We start from the raw sequence: 16,427 nt of genomic DNA on the forward strand, positions 1-16,427 counted from the left end.
CCAAGTGGCCATGGAGCTGGAGGCTTGGGTTGCCCCCAGCGGTGGAGGAAGCCAAGCTTCCCACCCACCAGGCCGCCGCTCAAGAGAGAGAACAACACACAGGCACAGCCAGGAGCCTGAGAGATCAGCACAGAGGGGCGCCTGCTCCGAGCCTCCGCGGTGTGGCTGGGGGCAGGCCCACAGTGGACACACACACACACACACACGGGGCGTCTGCTCCGAGCCTCTGCTGACAGACTGTGGCTTAGGCCCGCTCAGTAGGACATCCACTGAGGGCTCCCGGACTGTGAGAGGGGGCAGGCTGGGTGGAGGGATCCCCACCCCCCAGTGCACAAATTTTGTGCACCAGGCCTCTACTCTATATATATAAATGCCCAGCGATTGGAGCAGCGGAACGACCAGAATTGCTTAACGACCCGTGGCTATGACTCGCACTGCGGCAGACAACCAGCCTGATCCAGGCCCCGATAGGCCCTCTCCCATGAGCCAGCCCTGCCCCCAATCAGCCCCCAACACCCCGATCAGGGGTGGGGCCGGCCTGCCAACCACCCGTGGCCCCTCCCCCCACCAGCCCAGCCTGATTAGGACAGGAAGGCCAGACCCCACCTGTGCACGAATTCGTGCACCCGCCTCTAGAATTACATAAAAGATTGCCAGCCACATACTGAGTGACGAATACATAGAAGCAGCAACTCTCTCCGATCGGGTGCAGCATCTTCGTGCAGCCTCCCTGGGGCTGACCTAGAGCTGCAGGGCAACATGAGCAGTGTCTTTTCTTGTCGTACCTGCTGCCGTGGTACCTGCTGCCGTGGTACCTGATGCACGTCCCATTCTTCTAAGGGTGGCTGGTGTTTCCATCCCCGTTCAAGGTCCAGCCGGCCTGTCTCCATCTCCCAGGAGCTTGGCCCCTGGCGGTGATAAGGTTGAAGAGTTTCTATTGCTTTGATGTGTGATTAGTGGCTATTCTGGTCTTGGACTCACTTGCTCAGCTGCATGGAGCTTAAAAAAATTAAGAACTAGAGTCTCCCTGAAGTAACAGGATTCAGCCCAGCTCTCCCACAAGGTGTTCCTTCTCCCCTCGCCTTAGTTTTGTCTCACCTTAGTTTTGAATCGAACCCTGACCTCCTGGCTCATCGGTCCACACTCAACTGCTGAGCCCCGCCGGCCAGGCCTGTGGCTCCATTCTTAAGTAGAGAAGTAAGGGGGGGCGGGGGGCAGGGGGGGCGGGGGCGGGAGGTGAAAACAGAGCTGGAGCTCTGCAGTCTGTGCTGCTGACACTGCGAGGACTTTTATTTCTTTATCACGAAGGCCGGGCAAGAGCTGCCTCTGACTTTGAGGAGGAGGATGGTGAGGTTACAGATGAGGAGGGACCTTAACAAGTTGATGGGGAGTAGAAGCCAGAGCCGCAGGCTGGGCTGTGACAGGATGATCAGCAGCTGCTGGAGGCCAGGCCGTTGGAGCGGCAGAACCCGGACCCATAGCTCATCACGGGGAGGGCACAGCAGGGGGAGGGCACAGCAGGGGGAGGGCACAGCACAGGGTTCGATTCCAGGTCAGGGCACAGGCCCGGGGTGTGGTTGTGATCCCCTGTTGTGGTGCATATGGAGGCAGCCGATCGATGTTTCTCCCTCTCTCCCCCTGCTGTGCCCTCCCTGTGCTGTGCCCTCACTGTGCTGTGCCCTCCCCCTGCTGTGCCCTCCTGTGCTGTGCCCTCCCCCTGCTGTGCCCTCCCCCTGCTGTGCCCTCCCCTGCTGTGCCCTCCCCCTGCTGTGCCCTCCCTGTGCTGTGCCCTCCCCCTGCTGTGCTGTGTGAGTCTCGTCAGGAAAGTGGCTCATAACCCTGGGCTGTAATTGTAACTGCACACACTCAGGGCGTAACTGCTGCCTCGTTATTTGCGTGTAGCCGCCTCTCCGTTTCTCTCTGTAGAGCAGTGGTTCTCACCCTTGGCTGCACGTTAGAATCACCTGGAAATCTTTTTAAAATCCTGATTTCTGGGCCTCGTCCTCCGGAAATTCTGTTTCCGTGTTACTAATGTTGTGGCCTCACCCCATCACAAAGAAACAGAATTTCCGGAGGGTGAGGCCCAGAAATCAGGATTTTAAAAAGTTTCCCAGGGGATTCTAACGTGCAGCCGAGGCTGAGAACCGCTGCTGTAGAGGGTGGGTGTGCTTTGCCCTCAGAGACCTTGGTCATGAGACCCCCGCACCCCCGCCCTGAGCTGGACTCGGGGGTTTCGAGATGAGCGTGAACCTCGTGACCGGCCACGGACGCCCACCGCCATGAGCCCTGCTCCCGGGGTCATGTGTGTTCTGGGGCGGCTGCTGGGTAAGCCCGGGAGGCTGTGGCCACGTTTAGCTCCTCAGCCGCCGTCTGCGATGGGCCTCTCCGCCCGGTCAGGGCCCCCGTGTCCGGCCCCAGGGCCGCGGCCACACTGTGCACTGCCAGCGGAGAAGCGTGTCTTCCCGCCCTCAGAGCCGCTGAGCAGCGCGTGCCGGGGAGAGAGGCCTTCCCGCGGTCATCGCATGGAGGTGCTGTGCCAGCCGGCGAGTCCCCCCTTTAGGACACCCCAACGCAGCCGCGAAGGGATGGCCTCTCGGGCCTTTAGTTATGTTTTCCCATTCAGAGTCGCACGGAGACGTTGTTGCCAGCTCTTCTGTTTGTCCTCCATTTAGCGAGTCATCCGAGGCCAGGCCTGCCCCCCCCCCCCCGCCCCCAGCCCGGGGCTGAGGAGGATTCTGGGAAAAGGCTTAGGCTGCCCCGGGGTCACTGCCGACACGGCTGCACCCTGGGGATGCACCCTGGGCGAGGTGATGACCTGAGCAGTCCCTTTGCAGACACTTGCACTCTATCTGGGCGTCCCCTTTGCCAGCCCCGCTGCGGTGGGAGTGGGACCCCTTAGCCGATTCCTCTCACCCCAGCGGAGAGGCTCTCAGCACAACCTGCCTGCAGGTCCAGTGGAACCGGATCCTCGTCGCCATAGAAACCCAACCGCATAGAGATGTGTCCTGGAGTCAGAGGTGTCTTCCCCCACGTATCACGCCCAACTTCTGCTTGAAGGGCTTTTAGAAACTGGAAACCAAGACGCTGTTCGTGTCATTTGATCTTTTCTATTTGCTTCAGAGATGATTGCATTTTCTGAGTCTTAGAGTATCTGCTTACCCGGCACCAATGGAATTGTCTGTGTTGCTTCGCTTACAAAATTCTACCAGATGCATTGCTCACGCCTGCAAACCCTTCTCCGACCCAAAGCCAGCGTCACAGCCTCACACCTGGCAGGTGTTCATCCCCCCCGAGCCCCACCTGCCCGCCAGGAGGGTTTCAGAGTCTCATCAGCTCTCCATCTGGGTGACACACAGGCACATGCACACATACACATACAGGCATGGACATGCACACACATACACACAGGCACTTACAGGCATGCACACATGCACACATACACATCTGCACACATGCATACACACAGGCACTCACAGCCATGCACACACATGCACAGAAGCACACATACATATACACAGTCACACATGCATGCACACACACGTGCACACATACACACACAGGTATGCACATACACACATGTATACACAGACACACACCTGCATATACATACTCAGGCATGCGCACACTTGCACATATACACACACATGCACACATGCACACATGTGTGTACATGCCTGTACACGCGCACAGGCACACATACACACATGCATGTACATGCAGACAGGTGCACGCACATACACAGGTATGCACATACACACATGTATACACAGAGACACACACCTGCATATACATACTCAGGCATGCACACACATACACACGCATGCACACATACACACATGCGTGTACATGCATGTACATGCACACAGACACACACATGCATGCACAGATGGACACATGCACACATACACCCATGCATGTACATGAACACAGCACACACAGGCGTGCACACACGCACACAGGCATGCACGCACATGCACAGATACACATACATGCACACATACACACAGGCACGCACACACACACACCTTGGAGCAATTGGAAGGGATCTTTTGATGTGGGTCATGAAGACGAAGGCTTCAGCTCTTTGAACACAGAAAAGTCACGTGTGTGGAAGTAGCTGGAACGTGGCAGTGCCTCAGGGTCAGCCTCAGGGCTTGGTCTTCTTTGACCTCCTGCCTGGCCCACCGCGGGCGCTGCCGGTTCCCTGTGGAATGAAGGAATGCGTCACGTCATTAACGTTCATCCTCACACCATCTAAACGTATGCGTGGGGACATCTTTTTTAAATTTTAAAGTTCCCATTCGTAAAACAGCAAGTGAGCATAAATCTCTTTCATGATTAAATATCTGGCCCAAGTGGCCACCACTGGCTCAGTGCGGGCAGGGACCCTGGTGCCTGTGCCCACTCACCCCGCGCGAAGCCGCCCCGGGCCCTGACCCGTCCCTCCCCATCCCAGCAGCTCCCTCACAGCCGCTGTGACGGTCCCGTTTTCGGCTTTAGACACACGGCCGCCGCCGTCCATCCAGACGTTCCACAGTGTCGCCCCCAGGACGGCGTAGCCCCCCCCCAACCTGGAAAGACGGGGTGCTCTGGAGGTTGTACAGCCACTCTGCCCACCGTCTCGCTGTGTCGCCTGCCAGTCCCCACGCTGCTCTCCGTGTCACACGGTCTGACGCGCCCTGGCCACGGCCCAGTGGCTCGAGGCTGCGGAACGCCGTGGGCGTGTTGGGGTGACTCCTTTATGTTCAGTTCACCGGGGAGTCCGTGTGTTTCGTCCGCCACAGGTGTGTTATTTCTTCGTCGAAAGGTATGCAAAGCCGGCTGGCTCAGCGTGCCGGCGAGCGCCGTCGTGTCGGACCTGGACACGCGGGTTGCACTGTGTTGGTCCTGCTCATCTGGTCTCGTGTCGGTGTTACTGCTGGTGAGGCCGCAGGAGCCCAGAGCGTGCGGGGAGATCCTCGCCTCCCAGAAACCACATTTCTCCACGGGAGGCTCCTCCCTTCCTGGCTTAAAGCACGGCCCACAGTCTACGCGTCCGAACGTGTGTTCCCAGCGCACACTTCCAGTTAAATTCCAGACCCGGGCACCCCGCTGCTTACCACTCACCTGGAGTGCTCACTAGGGTGTGGAACTTCTGTCTGTGAACTTGAACTTTTAGCACAGCCGGCCTGGCTCAGTGGTTAAGCTTTGACCTATGAACCAGGAGGTCAGGGTTGGATTCCCGGTCAGGGCACAGGCTCAGGTTGCGGGCTCGATCCCCAGTGTGGGGCGTGCAGGAGGCAGCCGATCCATGATTGATATTTCTATCTCTCTCTCCCTCACCCTTCCTCTCTGAAATCAGTAAGAAATTGTTTTAAAGAAATGGAACTGTTGCACACACACACACACACACACACACTGACAATTAAAAACGTCCCCAAGTCACATGGGCTCAGCGGGTCTGATGGGGACCCTCCTGGGGGAATCTCCTGGTGGGACCCCGAAGGTTCCACGTGGCCTGGCTCCTTTCCCAGTCTCTCCGGCTTTGCTCTCTCTTCCCCCTGAGCATCTGAAAGGAAGGGCGGCCCCTCCCGCTCCTGGTGGGACCCTTCCCATCCTCTTCCCATCACACCCGAGGACGCCCAGAGCCTCCTGATTCACAGCTACAGGTGCCCCGCCCGCGTCTGTGAGCCATTGGCACCCCTTTCCCCCCACTCGCCTCTGCCCCACAATTAAACTCTCCCTGGCGTTTCCTGCCACAAGGACACGCTGTTTTCTCCGCCGGGAATGGGAGGCCTTCCTGGGGTAATTAAGATAATTAAGCTTTTCCTCGCTTTCCAGCCACATCCCCTGGGGAGTTCCCTCCCTGTGGTGGCCTCTGTGCTTCCTGCACTGAAGTCTGTGCTTTTGTAACGTCTGTTTTTAAATCGTTCTGCGGACCGGCGCAGTGACGCGTAACCAAGCCGGCCCGTGAGGCAAGTTTATCGGCAATAAACCCGGCCAGTCCTCCTCCATGAGGGAGCCTCCCAGCCGGCAGGGCACTCGGTGGGCTGAGCATCGTCCCGGGCACACAAAAAGGCTGCCAGTTCCATTCCCGGTCGGGGCACGGGCCCAGGTTTCAGGCTTGACCCCCAGTGCGGGGGGAGGGGGAAGGGATGTGTGTGCAGGAGGCAGCCGATGGATGTTTCACTCTCACATCGATGTTTCTCTCCCTCCCTCCCTCTCTCCCTCTCCATTCCTCTCTCTCTAAAGAAAAATCAATTAAAAATCTTTTTTTTTTTTTTTAAAGAAATCTCACGTGATTGAAAAACCTCAGTTTGGCAGGCTCACAGGTGTGGCCACTTCGCTGACTTGCGGGTCTGGGCCCCTCTGAGCGGCCCCCTCCGGCCTAGTCTCCAAGGGGGGGGGGGGCGTGAGTTCCTTCTTTCTGACGAAACACTGAGTTCTCAGCTCGAGAACAGTCAGCCAAACGGTTGTTGCTCGGTAGATAATTCTGGGCAAGTTGGGAGATGGGCGGTGGTACGGCCCGAAGTAGCGTCGACCTGGTCCCGTCTCCACACGTTTGCTGGATGCTCAGACCCCGTGGACATTTCATGGGAACCGGAACCCCAGCAGCGGCCCACCCGCCCTCAGAGCATCTCCAGCCAAACTCCCTTCTGCACATCCCCTCCCTCCGCTGTGTCCGCCGGCCACGCAGGCCTGAACGCAGGGTCCCTGGGGAGACCTGTGACCTCCCTCGTCCTCACCCCACCTTCCCTCTCCCGTCAGCACATCTTGGTGTGTTTTTCAAATATATTTTTATTGGTGTCAGAGAGGCAGGGAGAGGGAGAGAGAGAAACATCAGTGATGAGAGAGAATCACGGATCGGCTGCCCCCTGCACGCCCCACACGGCCGGAGCCCGCAGCCCGGGCCTGTGTCCTTGACCAGAATGGAACCGGGACCTCCCGGTTCATAGGTCGACGCTCAGCCCTGTTTTCTCCGAACGCGCCAGCCCCCTCCTTTCCCTGCCCCTGTAACCCAGCTCCGCAGCCTCTGTTCTCCAGGAGGACCCAGGGCGCCGCCCAAGACAGGAGTCTTGCCGATCTCCATGCTGCTTTCCATGGATTTATGTTTTTCTAGAAGTCTCTGTTGCCTTTCAAACTCGGGTTTAATTCCCTAAGTACCTTATGCCGGTTCTGTTATGATCCACCCCCCCCCGCCCCCCAGTTATTCACACCTGGGGTCTCCCTGTCCTCAGTGTAGCTTCAAACGATACCAGGTGGTGTCGGCTCCACTCAGCGCCGGAGCAGAGGTGTTAGCTGGCGAAGGGTCTTGTGTCAGAAAGCCAGCCCTGAGGTCGGGGAGAAGAGGCGACAGGTGAGACAGACAGACAGACGGACGGGGGCCTGACCACACGGGGCCCTGTCGGTCCTGGTGCAGGCTCCACCGTCTCCAAGGCCCCACAGCTCTGAAAATCGTTTTCTAGAACGAATTGGGCGGTGAAAGGCGACATGACCGGCCTCTTTAGCTGGAATAAACTAATGACAATGGCATATTCTTCCTTCTTCTTGGCGTGGTGCCTTCATGGGTCACCTCGGAAAGAGTCGTGTGTTTGATTCGGGTGTTGCTTCTAGATACGCCTGGGGTTATACAATACGCAGCTTATTTGTTCTACCATCGTTCTGAAACGGGAAAAACTGGGTTCTACAACATACCGGTTCCATTGGCTTCGATAGAGAATGTGGATCCGCAGCAAGGAGCAGCCAGTGACGAACACGGCACAACGGGCGAGCTTCAGCGGACCTGCCTGGACGGAGGCCTCGGGGGGTCCCGGGGCAGGAAGAGGGGCCCGGGCCCTGCACGTCACCCAGCAGCCTGAGCTGTTCGCCGCGTGCCCGGCCGCCTCCCGCCAGCGAGCCCCCGAGGCCCCGCAGCTGGTCGGGCGCGATGGGCAAGGGGCCTGGTGCCCTGAGAGCAACCTTCCACGTAGGGAGTCGGCAGTCACAGGCCCAGAAGCCGGGCAAGGGAGGCCGTGGAGTAAGGAGAGACGCTGGGTGACAGTCAGGTTTAAGCTGCATCCTGACCATGGGGAGCAGCCGGGCATCCAGGCCGGACGGAGGTCGGCGCAGTGGGCGTCCGGGACGCCAGCATCTCCCTGCCGGACGCTGGGCCTCTCTCTCTATCAGCTGCACTGCTGTGTTTTCATTTGAAAAGGGCCCCTGGCCCTGGCCGGGTGGGCTCCGTGGATGGAGCATCGCCTGGGACTGAGGGGTCCTGGGTTCGATTCTGGTCAAGGGCATGTACCTCGGCTGCAGGCTCCTCCCCGGCCTGGGCCCTGGTCGGGGCAGGAGCAGGAGGCAACCCATTGGAGTGTTTTTCCCACATCGATGTTTCTCTCTGTCTCTCCCTCTCCATTCTCCCTGAAAATCAATGGGAAAATGCCCCCAGGTGAGGTTTCACAAAAAAGAAAAGAAAACGGCCACATTTCAATCGTGCCTGGGACACAGCTGACGCTAAATAAAGCTCGTTGGACGGAACACCTTATCCCACTTGTCCAATCTGTTAGATGGAGAGTGAGGGCTGGAGGGACCCATGTGGGTGGCCCCGCGAGCTGCATGGAGGGCGGAGGGCTGGGGGCCCTGAGGGCGCTGCCCCGGGAGGCACGCCTGCCGCTCTCTCTGGAAAATAAGTGGAAACGTGGGGAGACGCGGAGTGGCTGTGAGTAAGTGCCTCACAGGCAGCCCAATCCATCACTTGGGCTCCTCCTGGCACCCCCGCCGCGGCTCACCCACCGACTGCACCCTGCGCCCTGTGCGTCCACGCGGCGCCTTAGTTTGAATTCCGAGTGTGTTGTCCATGGGAGCCGTCACTCTCTGATGAGAAGTCGTTGCTGACGGTCGGCTTTTCTGCTGACAGTGCGCTGCCCCGGCTGGTTTACACTGTGTCTCACGACATTAGTCACCAGAGCTGTCCACACAGTCGTCGTCCAAATAAAAATAACACGCAGCCGCCGACAGCCAGCCACACTGAAAAAAAGGGGCCATGAAGGCACCCCAGGTCCGTCCAAGGGGAGCTTGTGGACTCGCACTAGGCCTTTCCCAGGAAAGGACCCCGGAATCCTCTTGTCTGTAGCTGCCCGTCATGTCTGGCCTGAAGCTCCAAGCTGGTCTCCCAGCCTGGACTCCTCTCCGAGTGCGTCATGGCGATAGCCTCATGTGTCTGCGTGAAACTGAGCGGCCGGTGGCAGGTCCGCCCCTGAAGCTGGGGGCGGGGGGCGGGGGGGTAGGGGTTGGAGGTGACGGGCAGCAGCACTTTGCATCCAAGTGCGACGAGGCATCACGCTGATCCCTGGGAGCCAAGACGTGCAGCCTGGTCTGTGCTCGAAGGGCGTCCCTGGGAGAGAAGCAGTGTGGGTGGAGGGAGCTGGGGGATGAGTCTGATGGTAGGAATCACAAGTCTGTAGGAAAGGGATGGCTTGTGGCTGCTGGGGACTCATCTCAGCTTCTTTTTTAAAATATGTTTTCATTTATTTCAGAGAGGATGGTAGAGGGAGAGAGAGAAACATCAATGATGAGAGGGAATCATGGATTGGCTGCCTCCTGCACACCCCCTACTGGGGATTGAGCCCACAACCTGGGCATCTGAATGGAACCCAGGACCCTTCAGCCTGCAGGCTGATGCTCATCCACTGAGCCACACCGGCCAGGGCCACAGCTTTCTTGAGGGTCGTCACAGAGCAGCCTGACTTGGTGGAGCCTGGAGAACACAGGTCAGTGGGGAGACAAAGATGTTGACATAAGAGGAGCCACAGGGCAAGGCAGGTAGACCAGCAGGCCTGGACAGAGCAGACACTTCCAACCAGCAGATAAAGGATGTGATCGCCACGTCTGATCCGTTTGTTATCGGTGTCAGAGGGCCGGGCTGGCCTCTGCTGCCTGGAGGGCCCTGCAGAGTCTCTCCCTGTGGGTGGGACGTTTCCCATGGCCAACTTCAGATCCGAGACAGGAATTTTCCCAAGAATGTCTCCCGATTGTGTTGTCCAATTTCAAGCCAATAGATCAGCGGTTCTCAACCTGTGGGTCGCGACCCCTTTGGGGGTCGAACGACCCTTTCACAGGGGTCGCCTAAGACCATCGGAAAACACATATATAACTACATATTGTTTTTGTGATTAATCACTATGCTTTAATTATGTTCCATTTGTAACAATGAAAATACATCCTGCATATCAGATACTTACATGACGATTCATAACAGTAGCAACATGACAGTGATGAAGTAGCAACGAAAATAATTTTATGGTTGGTGGTCAGCACAACATGAGGAACTGTATGAAAGGGTCGCAGCAGTAGGAAGGTTGAGAACCACTGCAATAGATGAATACCTTCATAAACATGCTCTCGTGTGCTTTGCGGCTAGAAGTCAGTTGACCGCGTTGCCGTGGCCTTCAGATCAGCGTTGCCTGACAAGCAGCCTCTCGGTTGTTTACAGGGAGCTGGCACGGAGCTGGTGTCCGTCCTCCCGCCGTGTTGTATTTTAATGTGACCCTCTTCTCGGTCCCCAGCGCGGCTCGCCGTGTCATAAAGCATGCTCTTACGTTCAGTAGCAGCCAAATGTGGGCTATAAATGGTGCGTGAAGGAACACAGCACTGACCATCCCCATACGCCGCCAGAATCAGATGAGTTCATGCTGAATAATTCTGCTCGGCGCTCCTGCAGCGGGGGGTACGGGTGCTCCATAAGGGGCTTCAATTACATCAGCTGAGAAGACGAGCTTCCCAGCCAAGTGCTGTCGGAAAGTCATCTACTATCAGATTTGTAGTGCGTAACATTTTAATGGCCCCTCAGGGCTGCGCTTAGAAGCAGGAAATAAATACCAAATTATTTTCTTCAAGCACATTGGAAATTGCACATTGAAAACCGCTGAGCAAATAGGAAGTTCCAAAGCAAGGTCACAGGGGGTCACCCTTTCATCTTCTGTGAGGTGGGCACTACATCGAAGGAGCCTCAATTAACTGCACAGAGGGATGTGGTGGTTGCAGAGCAGACAGATGCTGCTAGAGGCCCCCGAGTTAAAGGCAGAGATAACAGTGCCCAAAGGGTCGCAGTGTGAAAGAAATGTCTAAATAGATGATAGATATTAGATAGATGATAGAGAGATGAAAGATAGAGGGATGATAGATAGATAGATAGATAGATAACAGATAGAGAGATGATAGGTGGATAGATAGACAATACATAGATAGGTAGGTAGATGGATGGATAGATAGACAGACAGACAACAGATAGAGAGATGATAGATGATAGATATTAGATAGATGATGATAGATAAAAGATAGAGAGATGATAGATGGATAGACAATACATAGATAGGTGGATGGATAGATAGATAGACAACAGATAGATGATAGATAGATAGACAATAAATAAATAAGTAGGTAGATGGATAAATAGACAATAGAGAGATGATAGATAGATAGATAGATAGATAGATAGATAGATAGATAGATAGATATAGATAGACAGACAATAGAGAGATGATGGTTGGATGGATGGATGGATGGATGGGTGGGTGGATGGATGGATAGATAGATAGATACATAGATACATAGATACATAGATAGATAGACAGACAATAGAGAGATGATGGATGGGTGGATGGATGGATGGATGGATGGATCAGAGACCCCCGAGGTCTCACTGAGTATGTTCCGGAGAAGCTCTGACCAAGTGCCGACCCCGCATCGAGCCTCAGACACAAAACTCACTCAACAAACAATAAGCACAGAGCGTGTTCGGTCGCGGATCCCAGGGATCCCTTACAAGGGTCTACTTCCTTCTCCCTGTCACGGGAGCAGCAGGCCCCAGGGACACCAGGCAGGTGATAAGGTTTACAACATGGAAGGTGATTTAATCAGAGCCTGGCCGGGGGGCTCAGGTGGCGGCTGCATCCCATGCACTGAGGGTTGCAGGTTCGATCCCCAGTCTGGGCACCTATCGGAGGCAACAGATCCTGTTTCTCTCTCACATCGATGTTTCTCTCTCCCTTCTCCTCTCTCTAACATACCAATTACAAACTTTAATCTAATTATATCTCCAACTCAGTGCAGAAGTCACCCAAAAAAAGGGGGTGGGGCGGTAATTCACTTGTCTTTTATTACTTGAGAAACTCAATAAGTTCAAGGAAAATTACCCAGGACATAATAATTCTATAACTTTATAATTCATAAATGTGTATCCTATACAATAAAGAGGTAATATGCAAATTAACCCTCATGCCATCACAAAGATGGCTGCCTGTGACCAGGCTGGCAGGGGGGGTTAGTGAGAGATGACCAAACAACTGAACAGCAGGCTGCAAGGGGTGACCAGGCCAGCGGGGAGGGCCATAAGGGGTGACCAGGCTGGCAAGGGGGGCAGTTGGGGGCAACCAGGCCAGCAGGGGGGGCAGTTAGGGGTGACCAGGCAGGCACACAGAGGCAGTGAGGGGCAATCAGGCCATCAGGGGGGGCAGTTAGGGGCAACCAGGCAGGCAGGTGAGCAGTTGGGAGCCAGCGGTCCAGGATTGTGAGAGGGATGTCTGACTGCCGGTTTAGGGCCGCGATCAGGCCTAAACTGGCAGTCGGACATCCCCCAAGGGGTCCTGGATTGGAGAGGGTGCAGGCTGGGCTGAGGGAACCCCTCCCCCCGCACAAATTTTGTGCACTGGACCTCTAGTATCTTTATAAAAGCCAACATACTCCCCCCTATAACTCCATTCCTCAGTTTTAATCTTTAAGACTCTCTCTCTCTCTCTCTCTCTCTCTCTCTCTCTCTCTCTCTCTCTCTCATAGACACACATACGCACACACATTCACACTGAACACCCACTTGCCCGTATATGTAGAGATAACATGAGGCCTTCCACCCCCTGGCATTTTACATTTTCTCTTTTCTGGCCATGAGAGTAGCTCTATTCACATAGTCTACACAACATGTTGTAAGTGTTTCCTCACCCAGTTGACACCTGGACAAAAGCTAACTCAACGTGGCTCAGAATACGCACAGTCAAAACCAAATGCAACTGTGGGGTACAGTTCCCTCACGGAGCCCCAGGGAGAGGCCGACGCCACTCGGGCGGACCCTCAGGATGAAATCTACGGCATCGATGGTGGGGAACAGCGGACTCCTTACCTGTGAGGCAGAGGGGGGACCAGGGGACCCCCACCCCCCAGCCTCGCGCCTTCTCCGGGTGAAACGCTGTGCTCCAAAGGCCTGAGCCCAGGCCGACCACAAACCAAACTTTGAAAACCAATAAAAACAACGACAAGAGAGGCAGCATCCAATGCAGAGCAAGCGGGTTTATTGGGGCAAGGGGGGGGGGGGGGCGGGGACCTCCACCAGTTCATCAGGAGAATTTACGCAAATCGCAATCAGTTGTTCCAGAGCCGCAAGCACTGGACTCGGTTGTGATCAGGTGTTGATTTCCCGGGTTTAAAGGGGCTAATCTGGCAGGAAAACGAAGTCGGGGAGAGGGCAGAGCGGGTGCTGGGAGGGACAGCTCCCCGGGCAGCAGGCAGCAGCTCTGGGCAAGACGAGGCTCACGGGCTGGAAGCCCAGCGGGTGCTCAGCCAGGCTGACCCACTGGTGGGCCGGCAGCACGGGGACTGGCCGCTCCCAGGCAGCAGCCTCCAGACCCACAGCTCAGGGGAGGGACCCACAGACCCCGTAACCCAGGGACCTGACACCAGGGGACCCGCAGCCCAGAGCCTCAGGGCGGGTCCCGCAGGGCGCAGGGGTCCTGCAGGGACCACAGGGTGAGGGGGTCTTGCAGGGACCGCAGGGTGCGGGGGTCCTGCAGGGACCGCAGGACAAGGGGGTCCTGCAGGGACCACAGGGTGAGGGGGTCCTGCAGGGACCGCAGGGTGTGGGGGTCCTGCAGGGACCGCAGGACAAGGGGGTCCTGCAGGGACCGCAGGGTGAGGGGGTCCGGCAGGGACCACAGGACAAGGGGGTCTTGCAGGGACCGCAGGGTGAGGGGGTCCTGCAGGGACCGCAGGACAAGGGGGTCTTGCAGGGACCGCAGGGTGAGGGGGTCCTGCAGGGACCGCAGGACAAGGGGGTCCTGCAGGGACCGCAGGGCGAGGGGGTCCTCAGTCCACGGCAGGGTGAGGGGGTCCTTGGGCCACCGCAGGGCGAGGGGGTCCTCGGGCCACAGCAGGGCGAGGGGGTCCTCAGGCCACCGCAGGGCGAGGGGGTCCTCAGTCCACGGCAGGGCGAGGGGGTCCTCGGGCCACCGCAGGGCGAGGGGGTCCTCGGGCCACGGCAAGGCGAGGGCGTCCTCAGGCCACCGCAGGGCGAGGAGGTCCTCGGGCCACAGCGGGGCGTGGGGCAGCTGGGTGGCTTCCGGCAGGTCTCCTGGCGGCCCCTGTGGAGAGAGGGGCTCTGCGGGCAGGGGCTGGGGGTGCAGGGGGCAGGACTGTAGACCAGGTTGCTGGGGTGGGAGCCACAGGAGGGGCCTGGGGTGCACAGGGAGCCCCCGAGGGAGCGGGAGGAGAAGTTTCCGGAGCAGCCGCTGAGGGACATGGTGGCGGAGTGGAGCGGAGCGGAGAGGAGAGGAGGTCAGCGAGGACAGCAGAGAGTCTGAGTGTGGACGTCGTGGTCGGGAGTCCACGTTATATACCCGTGCGGCCTGGGTGTGACGGGCAGGGGGCCCTCCCCCGGCCCCGCCGTTTCACGGAAGAGTGACTGTGGGCTGCTGCGTAGCGTGAACTGAGCACGTCTTCACGTACTAATTGCACTTTAATCCCCGGAAGGCACTTAGGGCGACGCTGCTCACTTCCTTCCCAGGATCATCTGGCGCGGCCTCCACGGCTGAACCCCAAGCCCCTCCCTGCGTCTCTGTGCGGCCGCGAGCCCCGTCCGGCCCAGGGGCTCCCATCGACCCTTCCTTGGCCCCGGGTGCCAGGAGGCCAGCGTCAGGGCTGATCAGACAACCGGGTTGATGCCCCTCCCCCGGGAACTAACCTTTGGGCAACTTCACAAGGACGTTCTTTGCTTACAGCAGTGGTTCTCAACCTTCCTCACGCTGCGACCCTTTCATACCGTTCCTCATGTTGTGCTGACCCCCAACCATAATATTATTTCCGTTGCTACTTCATCACCGTCATGTTGCTGCTGTTATGAATCGTCATGTAAGTATCTGATATGCAGGATGTATTTTCATTGTTACAAATGGAACATAATGAAAGCATAGTGATTCATCACAAAAACAATATGTAATTATATATGTGTTTTCCGATGGTCTTAGGCGACCCCTGTGAAAGGGTCATTCGACCCACAGAGGGGTCGCGACCCATAGGTTGAGAACCGCTGGCTTAGATCATTCCATTGGCTCAGACCAGTAACTTCCCCTCCGGGCTTGCCCTGGATCCGGACCCGCCCAGGGAATTCCTGCTGAAAAGCCCCCCTAGATCCTTACAGCCTCTCCCCGTCCGGGGGTGCTGGCGCCCGTGGGGCTCAGTCCATCTGGCTTCCAGGTGCCCTAATCCCCTCACGCTCTTTACTCTTGGCCCTGCGCCTGCCTCCTTGGGCGACCCTCACGGTCAGTGGTCACTGTTCCACACGGTCCGTCTGCTTCTGCGCCTGCGTGTCCAAGTGGTCTCCAGGTTCAAAGCCTCCACCATCAGTGCGACCTTCCCCGTGTCCGTGTGACCTGGACGACCCCCGTGGTTCCTGCCAGCCACGGATGGAGCCTGAGGGCACGGAGGCTCCTTGGCCATGTGCTCAGCTTCCTGCGCGGTGACAGGCGTGGCTCCCGGGCCCTGAGCTGGGGGTCGCATGGAGGGGTGCCTCCTTGTGTTCATGTGACGCCTCCTTGAAGGCGATGGGAGCCCGGAAGGTCCCCCCACCCCCCTGCGTGAGGCTTTGAGTGGAAGTGTTGGCGAGAACCGTCTCCCCGAGCTTCCCCATGAGTCTGTCTGGTGTAGGCGCCATTCTTGGCTTCGTCTCTACGCCGATTCACGGTTCCCGTTTTGTTTAGTTTCTTGGGGGAAGGACATGTAAGTTCTCAGCTGTAATTATTATACTAAACCAAAGTCGTGCTGCCGGAGTGGCTGCGCCCCCTGCAGTCGTGAACGTGGAGCGCTGGGGCTCCGTGGGGCTTCGTGGCCGGTCAGCCACGCGGAGAATGAAGTCCAGAGCGGCTCCCGCGTCCCCCCTGAGGCTCAGGGAGGTCGGAGCAAAACTAACCCTGGACCCACGGCCTCCACGTGCAGAGCCCGGATCCCGACACCCGCCCCCCGAGACGGCAGCGAACCCGCTGCCATGGGCCCAGATGAACCTGCAGGTCATTCACCCCGAGAGGCAGCCTGGTCCCCCTCCGGGCAGCATCGGCTCGGAGCAGCCTGGACCTCCATGGGGCTGGTCTTTCTGCGGGCGAAGTCAGTGTTACTGTGTCGCCCCAGAAAGAGGAACAAATACTTGGGTT

General features: G+C 57.5%; 1 protein-coding gene across 1 annotated transcript; it reads right to left on the minus strand.

The window, feature by feature from the left end:
- Positions 1-1,429: 1,429 nt before the first annotated feature.
- LOC132229176 (uncharacterized) lies at positions 1,430-14,578 on the minus strand. Its single transcript, XM_059685934.1, has 2 exons — positions 13,654-14,578; positions 1,430-1,494 (listed from the first exon to the last, which is right to left on the minus strand). The coding sequence occupies exons 1-2, from the start codon at positions 14,522-14,524 to the stop codon at positions 1,430-1,432; spliced, it is 936 nt and encodes a 311-aa protein (XP_059541917.1). The 5' UTR covers positions 14,525-14,578.
- Between the last annotated feature and the right edge of the window lie 1,849 nt (positions 14,579-16,427).

Source organism: Myotis daubentonii, chromosome 3, assembly GCF_963259705.1.
Source record: "Myotis daubentonii chromosome 3, mMyoDau2.1, whole genome shotgun sequence".
NCBI classification, from domain to species: Eukaryota; Metazoa; Chordata; class Mammalia; order Chiroptera; family Vespertilionidae; genus Myotis; species Myotis daubentonii.